The following is a 12,010-nucleotide window of genomic DNA, read 5'->3' as shown; positions in this document are numbered from 1 at the left end:
GAGAGAGAGAGAGAGAGAGAGAGAGAGAGAGAGAGAGAGAGAGGAGGTGGAGGAGAAGGAGAGAGAGAGAGGAGAGGGAGACAGAGAAGAGACAGAGACAGGGAGAGAAGAGAGACAGCAAGAGGAGAGAGACAAAGAGAAGAGACCCAGAGATCCAGAGAAGGACAGAGACGGGGAGCGAGACAGAGGCGGGGTGGGGGGTGGGGGGTGAACATATGACTCAGTAACTTTGGAGCCGCCGTGTTTTCTCCCCTGCGAACCCGGGAGCCTCCCAGGCCCGCTCGGCATGTATTCGTCCCCGCTGTGCCTGACCCAGGTAAGGCAGTCCCGACTTGGCCCCCCTCCCCCTTCCTCTACCTCGTCCCTGCAAAAATAGTTTTCCAGTTGCAGGGAGAAGGGGCGAGAAAAACACACACACACACAAAAAGGCGGGATTTCGTCGTCTCCTGCGGCTGCCGGGGCCACGGCTGCCAGCTCCCCCCCCCCCCCCCCCCACCCTAGGGCCTCGATTTTCCGGGGCCAGGTTAAATAAGGGAGGGGGGGAGTCCTCTGGGAGGGCTCCCTTACTGTCAGCCCGAACTGGGGGCACTGTTTGAACTGGGACCTCTCAATCCTTTTGGGGAGGGTAAACGGCTGCGGGGTCCCCCTCCCTCTCCCGCGGGGGGCCTGGGAGCGCGCGGGGTTTGGGAGGAGGAGGGGGGCTCAGCGCACGTGCGCTGGGAAAAGGCTGGGGGATGGGGGCGGCGGAGTAATGCGGGGGGGAAAGAGAAGGGGAGGGGGCAGGCGGGCTGGGCGCCTTGGCAGAGTGCGCAAAGTTGCAGCGGCTCCAGAGCCGCGAAGTTTGGGGGCCGAGCGCTCCCGAGCGCCGCGTTATACCGGGGGGAGGGGGTTCGTTCTGCTTCTCTCCGCCGGTAACGCGCTGCAGCCCCCATCCCCCTCCTTGGAAGGGGGCCCGGGCCGAGAGAGCTGGGCGCGGGCAGTCACCCCCCCCCCCCCCGGGCCGGGGGGCGGGAGAGGGAGGGGGGACCCCGCAGCCGTTTACCCTCCCCAAAAGGATTGAGGGGGGGGGGGCCGCCCCCCCCCCCCCCGGGGGGGGGGGGGGGGGGGGGGGGGCAGCTGCTGTGTGTGTCCAAGGGGGACGGGGGGAGGGAGAGGGAGGTCCTGTGCGCTCTCGGTCCTAGCCTCCTCCCCCTCCCCCTCGATCGAGCGCGGCTTCTTATCGCCCGCATCCATTCTGGATTTTCAATTATTGATCAGCGGCCGGCGGCCGGCGCCCGTTAACCCCTGCAGCGCCGCCCGTTCCCTCCTGGGACCCTCGGCCCACCCTCCGGGAGAGTTGGAGCTACCTCCCTCCCCCCCCGAGTGGCCCTGCTTCTGTGACTTGTGCGTCGCTCCTGAAAGAGTCTTGGTTTTCCGTGGCCAGGGCTCCCCCGCGTCTCGCCAGCTTGCTGGGCCCCCTCCCTGCGGTGTCCCGGGCCGTGGGCTTCCGCAGGCACTGCAGAGGCGGCGGCCGCGGCTCTGCTTCCCGCTCCCTCCCTGCAGCCAGGCTGGGTTGCCTTCCTCCTCCCCCCCTCCCACCTCCATAGTCTTAGACTGCTCTGGCTCCCAGCCCCCTCACCCCCCCAACCCCTTTACCATACCACCATCTGCCCCCACCCTCCCTTCACGTGAGGGGTGGTCATTCCTCTTCCCTTCTCCCTACAAATGGAAGGGGGGGAACCTCCTTGTCGCAGGACAGAGAACTCAGGCCCTATGGTCCCCCTCTACCCCACCCCCAACTGGTTCTCTGTGTCTATTCTTTCTTGACCTGGGTTTCCTCCCTGGTGCAATGGAAATACGGCCCAGTGTGGAGAACAGATCTGTATTCCTGTTCTGCTTTTGTATTGACCTTGGGCAAGTCATTTTCCCACTTCGAGTCTCAGTTTTCCTCCGCTGTAAAATGGGGACAATCATTCCTGCCCTGCTGACTTTCCAGGGATATAGGAAAGCTCAAATGAAAGACTAGAAAGGAAATTGGGGGCAAATATATGGCATTCTCAGAATTATCCCCTTCTCTGAGTTCCTCTCCATCTGCTTCCCAAAGGTTCAGAAGGAACTCCTGCCAGGGTGAGGGGTCCACTTCTCCTTCCCTTCACCTCTATGGCTCAGATCCTAGGTCTCCCCACATGGGAGGAGGAGACATTGTGTAATACCCTCAAGGCCCATGGAGTGGGCCAGAGGGCCTGGCACAGGAAAGGTGCCCATCAGGCACTCTTCTCTTCTCCTCCTTTATCCCTCACCCCCATGAGCTGGAGAGTAGCAGGCCAAGCAGGTCTTCCCTACTTTGCTAGAGGAGAGCAGTGTCCAGACCAAGTCCAGTCCTCCACATATACCTATACTTCATAGTATGCCTCACTAACTCTCTATTAGTCATTAATCTGTCTACTTCCTAATTTGAAATCTGACACATATTCCCTTTCTCCTCCAAGCCCCTCAGCTTCCCCTGTCCAGGCAGGCCAAGAGACCCCCGAGGTCCAGATCTAGGACTTCACACTCTTCTCTGCTCTGGGCAATAGACTAAACACTTCTTTTCTTCTCACTCCCAGAGCTGTGCTCAGCCCAGTTTCCCTTAATCACTATGGGGGTAGCAAAAAGAACCCAGGGAATTAGGAGACGTGGTTTCTAATCCCAGATCTACCATTGACTCAAAGGGTGACCTTTCTGTGCCTCAGTTTCCTCAGCTACAAATAAATACCTTCTCCTCATGGGGTTGTGAGAAGAGCAGATAATGGATCCAAGTGTGTAACTCTCAAGTATAGTGTTGGAAAATGACACACTAATATGCATTATATGACCCTAGCAATCCTGTGCCTACTGGGGTACGTGGGGGAAGAGGAAATCCCCCTCCAAGTGGAAAGGGCTACTTGGAGTGGGACTGGGGACCTCTCAGGTTCCTTCCAACTTCTAGATTCCATGATTCAGAGATAAAATGATTCCCCATCACTGAGGGACTTCAATTAAAGGTTGAACTATGATGTTTCTTACTGTATTTCTACCCAGGTAGAGTCTGGACTAGGTGAACTCTGAGATCCCTTCTCAAAAAGGGTGGCAAATGGGAAAGACAGTTGGACTGAGGGTCAGGAGCCCCAGGTTCTGATCCTGTACCATCCCCTAGTTCATTATGTAATTTGAGGGAATTTCCTTTCAAAATTGGGCTCATTATGTCCATCCTGATCCTAACTTTCCACCTGAGGGGGTTATAAGAATAAAACCAGGCTATGGATGTGGAAAGATGTTTGGAGGTAGGAATCCAATTCTATATAGCCCAACAATTAATAATATAGCACCTGCTATATAGCCTTAAGGCATAGCAAAACCAAGGAAAAACAAAAATCAGCACCTGGCCTCAAAGAGCTTACATTCTGCTAGGGGACTTCAATGTATACATAGATCAAATATACCACATATACTACAAAATAATTTGAGTAGGGAAAAAGCAAGAACATGAGGGGGATTCCATAGGAATTGAGCTGATCCTGTAAGAAGCTGAAGCTAGAAAGCTAGGTGGAGGTGAGGAAGGGTAAAACAAAGTTCCTGGGATCTTTGTGATGAAGGCTTTTCTCTGGTACCCTGCCTCCTGTAGTCAACATTACAGCATTCCTCTAGGGGAAGAGAAACTAAGGAAAAGGAATTTCTTAGGTTATCTGAGGGAAGGATCATCTGAGCTAGGCAGAGTGGATAGTATGGGAAACATGGGGGGGGTGATAATTGTAATGGGTATGGAGAGGAGGAATACTAGTAAGGAAATCTGGGTAGACTAACTGGAGAGAAGATCCTTGCTCTTACTTTGCCTTTCAAGAGGTCTGAGTTCTAATCCTGTCATTTCTTCCTCTGCTATTTCATCTATTTGTAAAATGAATAGGTTATGAGGCAGCTAGGTGGCACCACGGATAGAGTTCTGGGCCTGGAGTCAGGAAAACCTGAGTTCAAATCCAGCCTCAGATACAAGGTCTCTTGCGTGACCCTGGGCAAGTCACTTCACCTCTGTTTGCCCCAATTTCACCTCTGTAAAATGGGGTTAATAATAGCACTACCTCCCAGGGTTGTGAGGCTCAAATGAGACAATCATTGTAAAATGCCTATTACAGTGCCTGGAACATGGTTTGCACTATATAGATGTTAACTATTAGTATTATATTATTGGGTTGGCTTCATTGATTTCTGAGTTCTGTACTCTGTTCATGTTGAGCTGTCAGGAATCCTCAGATAGGGTTTGGCCATTCCTACTTGCTCATGAGATAAGGTTGGGATGAATTCTGAGGAATTAAACATAGCTGGGTTTCAGGAAAGAAACACTGTTTTAGCTCAGCTCTGCTCAAGGGTAGTAAGGCAAGGCAATGTCCAAGATGAGGAGTTAGGCCCCAGGGTTTCTGCCAGTTAACCACTCTCCATGTTTTTAACTTAGGTTAAAGTCATCCTTTGGTTTCCCTATCTGTCCCCAGGCCAGGCCAAAGATTGGTTGGGATGTCCTAGGGATGAGGGTTCAGAAATCCTTTAGAGATGGAAGAGGTCCTCATCCCTACCCCCACTTTCAACCCAGGCTGAATCAAGGGCATCCCACCAGGAGTCAGGACAATGGATGAGACCTAGAGGTCAAGATCTTTGCGCTGACTCTTGTTAGGATTAGTGCCCAGGGGGTCTTTCCTCAACTTAGCTCCAAGCAGCTGTTGTGGCATGGACCACACCCTGGGTGATTGTGTATGTGTGGAATTTGGAATCTGGGGCCTCTAAGAGCCAAGGGAGGGGAAAGAGGGGGGTACAGGGGACAGATGTCCCTCTTCTACTGACTTAGGAACCCAAGGACTAGAATACAATTAGGGAAAAGAGAAAGTCCTAGCACCAATTCCAACTCTATTGAGGAAGCTTTTCTCCTGTCACCAATAAGGGGACCTTGCATTGCTCCCAGAGCCTGCTGAACACCCTCTCCCCCCCACACACATACACCTAGTCCAAACATTTCATTTTACACTTAAAGAAACAGATCCAGAAAAGTTAAAGAACTGAAAGAAACTTTCTGAGACCACCCCACCACCAATTTCTACAGATGGGGAAAATGAAGTTCCCCAAATGAGCAAGGAGTCATATTGGTAGCAAGTAGGAGAGGTTGGACTAGAACCCAGGTCTGTTGATTCCTGAGCCTGGGCCCTTTCTTCGACCTGGAACTGAGCTGAGTTGAGCGGAAGCTATTTTCCCTTGTCTTTCTTCTCCCTGGGGCTCGGTGTGTGGTCTAATTTTAAAACCTGTGCCCGACCCAAAATAGATCCCCTTTTAATACAATCCCTGAACCCGGATATGTTTGGGAGAGAAGAGGCCGCCAAGGAGGATTGGGGAGGGGGGAATGTTAGGCTGGCAAGCTCTGTAGGTAAGAGAGGCAGGAGCTGGGCACAACTTCCCGATCAGGTCTGTGCCAGCTTCCCCAGGGCACTTCTCCTCCCCCTGTTCCTCCTCCAGGTGGGGGGGGGGGGAGGGCCAGGGCCCTGAGATCAGGGGGCTGATGAATATATCTCCTTAAGGGCTTTTAGCCATAGGTCCCTGAGGATTCTGGGAATTGTAGTTGACCAGACTCAAACATTATTTTTAAACTGTTACTCTTAAGAGGAACTATTTGGAGAGCTGCTATATTACTTCCATGAATCGTGGCCTGGGCTGGGACGAGGCAAGGAGCTGGCCGGGTCTAGGGCCCAGGGCTTAGGGCCAAGCCCATTGCCCAGCCCAGCCACTGCTCCACCCACCCAAGACCGCCACGTTATTCTGTCTTTGGGTCCAAATCCGACTTGGCCTAGAGTTTCCTGCTTGGCTTCCCTGGCCCAGAATGATACCAAGGAGAAGTGGGAGCTAGGATGGTTAGTTAGGCCTCCCTGGAGGATGGGATCCTCTTTTTTTTATTCTCCTTTCCTTCATCCCATTAAAGAGACTTTCTCTTTTTCTCAGCCCTTAGAAGATTAGTCTTTTCTCCCACCAAAGAAGCATCCTCTTGCCAACCCCCCCACCTCTAAATGGCAAAATGGGTAAGAGTGCTGGACTTGGATTTAGGAATATCTGAATTCAAATCCTGCCTCAGATACTTAGCTAGGGGACAATAGGCAAATCATTGAACCTTTGCTTGCTTCAGTTTCCTCATCTGTAAGGTGGAAATAATAATTATAATAGCACCTATCTTCCAGAGTTGTGGTGGGGATAAAATGAGGTACTATTTGTAAAATACTTTTCAAACCTTGAAGTGCTGTGTAAATGTTAACCATCGTCATCATTGACACCATCCTCATTATTATTAGGGGAACCAATCTCTCTTGTATCCTGTCCTCCAGGAACATTCTTTTACCATGCTACCCTGTGGCATGGCTTCCTTCCCTCCTTTAACATGCTGGGGGGAGGCACTTAATTTGTGTCTCTCTCATGCTCTTAGCATTTTCTTTGCCTTCCTCCATTTTCCCCTTTCCTTTTCTCTTTTCTTATTCATTCAATTATTAGACACCTCTTGTGGAAAGAAAGAGTGGGGCTGTGGAAGCATATATTTTAGCTAAGGCCCAGTGTCTGCCCTCATGAAGCTTAGTAGGGCTAGGAGACGTGTTGCACCGTCTTTGGACTCATTCTTCCCAACTAGCACTGGCAGGTTGGATTTCCAGAGTGGGAGGCTGCTCCCTCAGCTGTGGGTGCCTCTTAACATTGATGGGGAACACCCTTACACACACAGACAGCCATCCTCTGATGAATTGGGGGAACTTCATAATGCATACACACAGAGCTGCCCCCCCCCCATCCCTGCCCCATCCCACTAGACTCAGGCCTGGGAGGAGGTAGCTCCCTTCTCCACCTCCTACTTGATGCCTGAGGCTGCTATCCCTTAACTCCTCCAGGAGGTTAGGCCTATACCTTCCCCAGACCTCAGGCTGCCTTTGATGTCGGTTGCCCTCATTAGATTTCCCCAGGATCCCACTGAGTGGCCAGCTAGGGACAGCCCTAGCAGCTCCTCCCATCCCATCCTGTGATTTCCCACTACATATGACTTTAGAACCTTTTTCCCATTCCCCTTTCCATTCTCCAACTTGGTCTCTCCTATCTATACCTGTGACTCAATGGGGAAAGGGGTAAGCCTCCCCTAAACTCTGTGTCCTGTTTAGTCTGGAAAAAGAAAGATTTTGAGGAGGAGCTCATCACTGTTTGCATTCGTCTGAAGGGTTGTCATGTGAAAGAGGGATTAAATTGGTCCTGCTGGGCCCCAGTGAGGGGAATTGCAGGGAGGCAGATTTTGGCTGGATATTAAAAAGAATTTCCTAACAATTAGAGCTCTCCAAAAGTGGAATGGTCTGCCTTGGGAGGCAGCCTGGAGTTCCTCAGGCAGAGGCTGGATAACCCCTTGTGGTGGGTGTCATCAAGGGGGTTCCTGCTCAGCTTCGGCTAAGATTAGCTACTTTCCTAAGGTCTTTTCCATCGCTGAGATTTCAAGGTTTCAGGCCTCCATGTGCATGGGCTCAGGCTTAGAGACTCTCCAAACTGGAAAGGATACCATATAGTCCAGGTGGATTTCTCCTATTTTATTTTCTGACCTCCATCCCCAAAACTGAAATCCAGTGATTTCACACACAGTATGATTTACCCAAGAGAGGAGCAATTTTCATTCTTTCTCCCCAACCTCCTAAGAGTTTGAGGACCCGTGCAAACTGTACGACTTAATTCCAATGATGACGACAACAATAAGGTCACACTGTAAGCTAGTGGTAAACTGGAAACCAGTTACTTCTTATTCCTCACCATCCCAAAGAATTCAGCCCCACTGCCCTTGCAAATTCCCCTCATCCCCTCCTATGCCTTAATATCTTCATCCCCCACCTCCAAGTTTCCCAAGGTCAAGAACAAGATATTCCAGGATCTTTAGTTCTCTTTTGATCCTAGAAAAGAAACCAAGTACTGGACACTGGGTGATGTAGAAAGATAAGACCTTTCACCTTTTAACCCTGGATACTGTGTTCCAAGCCTAGGATCCTGGTTCTGACAGGGAAAATTTGGGAGCAGGGGAAGGACATTATGTCCATGGATACTCACCAGGATTCCCTTTTCGGAAAAGTGGGGATGGGTTTCCCTTTATTTTCATCCAGTTTAGTCCCCTAAACAGCACTGGACAATAGGATTGACCTGGTTACCCTGGGAGGTTTCTCCTAACTCTTAGATACTGTGATACTGTGATACAATGTAGCAGCCTTTTTTTCTCCTACCCAGGGGGTGGGCTGCCTTGGTCCTAAATAGTGATAATCACTCTCAGGCTCTTGATCAAGGTGATCAAAGGTCTGTACTTATGTAAAGGCATAGTCTGTGGTCAGGGTTTCAATTTAGGGTTGGAGTTAGAGGTTAAGTGTTAGATCAGGGTCAAGGCTCAGTCTGGGATCAGAATTGGGGGCCTAGTCTAGGGCTAGGGTCAGGGCAGAAGAATGATTCAGTCTGGGACTATGAAACAGGAAAAATGGCTAATTGCAGGGCTGAGAAAATCTATCCTATACTCCTAGAGACTTGTTTTGGTCGATAGGGAGAAAATCCAGGCCTCCAATCAGGAAGATAATGCTATTGCTTTCTGGGGGATCTAAGTGCCTTTGTGCCCTTACAGAGCAGGTAGAAACATGGCTGGGCCAGTCCTGGGCTTCTCCTTCCAGGCAGGGACAGTCCCAGAGCCCGGCTGTGGTGTTGCTGCTGCTGCCCATGCTCAGTGTTAACCTAGTAAATCATGGTGGGCATTCTGGCCAAGTCAGCATTCTGTTCTCTATCACCCACCCCAGGTCACGTGCAGCCCTGAGCCTCCTGCCTTGCATCCAACAGATCCAAAAAGCTGCTTCCCTTTAACCTTCTCCTCTGATACTCCCTCCGTGTGGAGGCTGGGAACCTGGCAGTTTGGCAGGCTCTCCTGGATCCATACATGTACACTAATCACCCCCCCTCCAACACACACACACACACATACACATTCATACATACATACACATGCACTCACACTTATATCTCCTAACCCAATCCCATATATAAATGTACACATTAACCCCCTCCTACACACAGACAGACCTGCATACATGCACTCACATATACTAAACCAAAGGCCCACATACACACCTACACTCACACATATACCCACTGAAAACATGCACACATATACACACATACACACACAATCCTAGAATCTCAGTTGGGAGGGCCCAGCTAGATGATCTAGTCTAACCCCTTTATTTCACAGATGAGGAAACTGAGGCCTAAAGAGGGAAGTGACTTGCCCAGGGTCAAGAGCCAGACCTATGCCTGGGCTTTCCTAATGATTCCCATTTCAATGATTGTGGGGAAAACTAGGGGTGGGGACAGTCCCCAACTCTCCTCCTTCCTCTGATGCTACTGTTCTAGGAGCCCATCTCTCAGAAGTGCAGGGTTTGGGGGTGGCATTGTACTTTGGAAGCCCAGACTGCTGGCATCACCTTACTCCACCTTGCTGTGGTAAGAGTTTCCTTCCCCCTTATGACTTATTCTACCCTAAGGTCTATCCAAGGGCTCCACCCCCAACTCTCTATTCCCCACCCTTTGGGTTGGAGAGACTGAGAGGAGACCAGACTTGATCTGTGCTAAACAGAGGGAATGGAAGTCCTTGGAGAGAGGGTGGAACCAATTCAGTTCAACAACAAACATCTATTGAGAGGCTGGCTAGAATCTGTTTTGGATATGGTGGGATCTTGTGAGGAAAGATGGAATCCTTTGAGAATGGCTGTATTTGAGAGTACAGAATGGCAGTACCCCTTTGAGAATCCTTTGCAGAGGGGATAAAGTCCTATGAAATAGAATGGTTTCCTTTGCAAAAAGAAGGAAACTCTTTGAGAAAGGATGTATCTCTTTGAAAACAAAATCTTTTGTAGAGGGAATGAAATCCTGTGTGAAGGTAGAACAGGTTGCCATTGTTAACTAGTAAATGAATGGCCATCTTCTGTATATCAAAGTGCCTAATTTAACAATCCAACCTGCCCAAGTTCTTGAAGGAGATACCAGCAGAAGCAGTGACTTCAGTGAGCTATCCAGTCTCTCATTCCCACTGAGGAGCAGCCTTGAGGCTGGAAGTGGGATGGGCCTCATTGCTTAGGCCTCCAGGTTTGAATTAAGGCAGAATCTTCAGCTTCCCATCCTGCCTTGTAGGTAGGAAGATGAGGGAAAAGTCAGAAGCCAGGAAGCTGGTAGGTTGGGAGGGATATTAGTCATATTCTTCTAAGTTTACAACTTGAGGAGAAGACCGGTATTACCCTTGTCAAAAACAGGAAAGTTAGGAAGAGGGATAAGTTTAAGGGGAAAGAAAATAAATTCAGTTTTGGCCATGTTTAATTTGAGATACAGTTGGAAGTTTGGGACTTGAACCTAGGGGATGGGGAGGCACAGAGAAATCATATCATCCTAGAATGTCATAGCAGAAAATGATTTGAAAACACAGAACCCCAGATGTGAGAGCTGGAATCAGTTGGGCTCTTCCCAGCCTCCAAAGAATTTGGATACCTCCTGTGTTGTTTTTCAGTCATGCCCAACCCTTTGTGTACTAATTTAGGGTTTTCTTGGCAGAGATACTGGAGTGGTTTACCATTTCCTTCCCCAGCTCATTTTACAGATGAGGAAACTGAGGCAAACAGGGTTAAGTGACTTGCCCAGGGTCATACAGCTAGTAAGTGTCTGAGGCCAGATTTGAACTCAGGAAGATGAGTCTTCCAGACTCCAGGCTTGGTGCTCTACCCACTGCGCCACCTAGCTGCCAGGGTACCCCATTGGTCCGTTGCAAACTGTAAGCCTCGTTCCAATAATGATGAAAATAGTAACAACTCCTAGCTACCTGGACTGCTCTCATTCCTCCTCTCCACTTCCTGACTTCCCTGGCTTCCTTAAAGTGTCAGCTGAATTTCCACCTTCTGCAAGAAGCTTTCCCCAGCCCTATTTAATCTCAGTGCCTTTCCTCAGAGATTGCTTCCAATTCATTCTCGATAGATCTTGTTGGTACATAGTTGTTTGCATGTTGTTTCTCTGAGCTCCCTGAAAGCAAAGACAGTCTTGGGCCTTTATATCCCAGGAGCTTAGAACAGCACCTAGTAGGTCCTTAATGAATGCTGTTTGACTGTCTGACTCAATGTATGGAGGACATTTTGCAGTTTACAAAATATTTTCCTCATATTAGTCCTGCGGGGTATATGGTACAGATACATTCCTTCCTCATTTTACAGATGAGTAAACTGAGGCTGAGGTCTAGGAAACCATTAACTTTAACCTCTTTGTTGAATGAGTGATGTCCTACTTGCCACCGTCCTAGAAAGGCTCCTAGCCCCAGATCATCCAGGGACGTGCCCAGGGCAGAAACCAGGGATCCTGGGCTGAGACTCGGGAAGAACTAGTCCACGCTGTTGACCTTGGAACGGTGGGACCCGGGACTGCAGTCCCACATCCGCCCCTGGCCCAGCCGGTTGGAAGGCGGTTTATTTCCCCAGCCAGAGCCAAACACAGCTGCCAGGGAGGCTAGGGCCTGGGGGGAGGGGGGGAAGGGTGGAGGAGGAGAAGAAGCAGGAGGAGGGAGGGGCCACTTTGTTCCAATTCGAACTGACCCCCAGAGGAGATGGGGCTGGGATCGAGGAGGTGAGGAGGGAGGGGTGGGAAGGTGGCCCCACCTGTGTGTCTGAGACACCCAGATACTGGCCCTAGGGCTTTAGAGGCCTGACTCTGAGGCAGGATTAGCACTTCCTAGTCGGCTCTCTAAGCACTGTTCAGATTCTGCCCGGGTCTCTAAACACTGGTGAGTGGGGGAATTAGTCTTCTGATATGCAGAAGGACAAGGGCTCTCTACCCTTCCCCCTATACTCCTCCCTCCGTCCAAACCTTTCAACCCCTCTGATGATTTGGTTTAGAATGAAGCCTGCAAATTTATGCAGAATGGAAGGCAAATTAGGGAGGCCAGGTTGGCGAGGGGAGTATGAGGGCCCAG

At 50.3% G+C, this 12,010-nt stretch overlaps 1 protein-coding gene across 5 annotated transcripts in view; it reads left to right on the top strand.

The window, feature by feature from the left end:
- The first annotated feature begins 6 nt into the window (after nucleotides 1-6).
- NFIC (nuclear factor I C) overlaps nucleotides 7-12,010 on the top strand; it is a 133,723-nt gene continuing 121,719 nt past the window's right edge. For all 5 annotated transcript variants that reach the window (XM_069086903.1, XM_069086901.1, XM_069086899.1 and 2 more), the window contains exon 1: nucleotides 7-316. In XM_069086903.1, the coding sequence (XP_068943004.1) occupies nucleotides 287-316 (30 nt within the window). In that variant the 5' untranslated portion in view covers nucleotides 7-286. The remainder of the gene's footprint in view (nucleotides 317-12,010) is intronic.

Source organism: Petaurus breviceps, unplaced genomic scaffold (assembly GCF_028583685.1).
Source record: "Petaurus breviceps papuanus isolate PSGF00001 unplaced genomic scaffold, PetGlider_PUasm1.0 180, whole genome shotgun sequence".
NCBI classification, from domain to species: domain Eukaryota; kingdom Metazoa; phylum Chordata; class Mammalia; order Diprotodontia; family Petauridae; genus Petaurus; species Petaurus breviceps.
The sequence above is the reverse complement of the archived record's forward strand: the minus strand, read 5'-3'. Positions and strand labels throughout refer to the sequence as shown.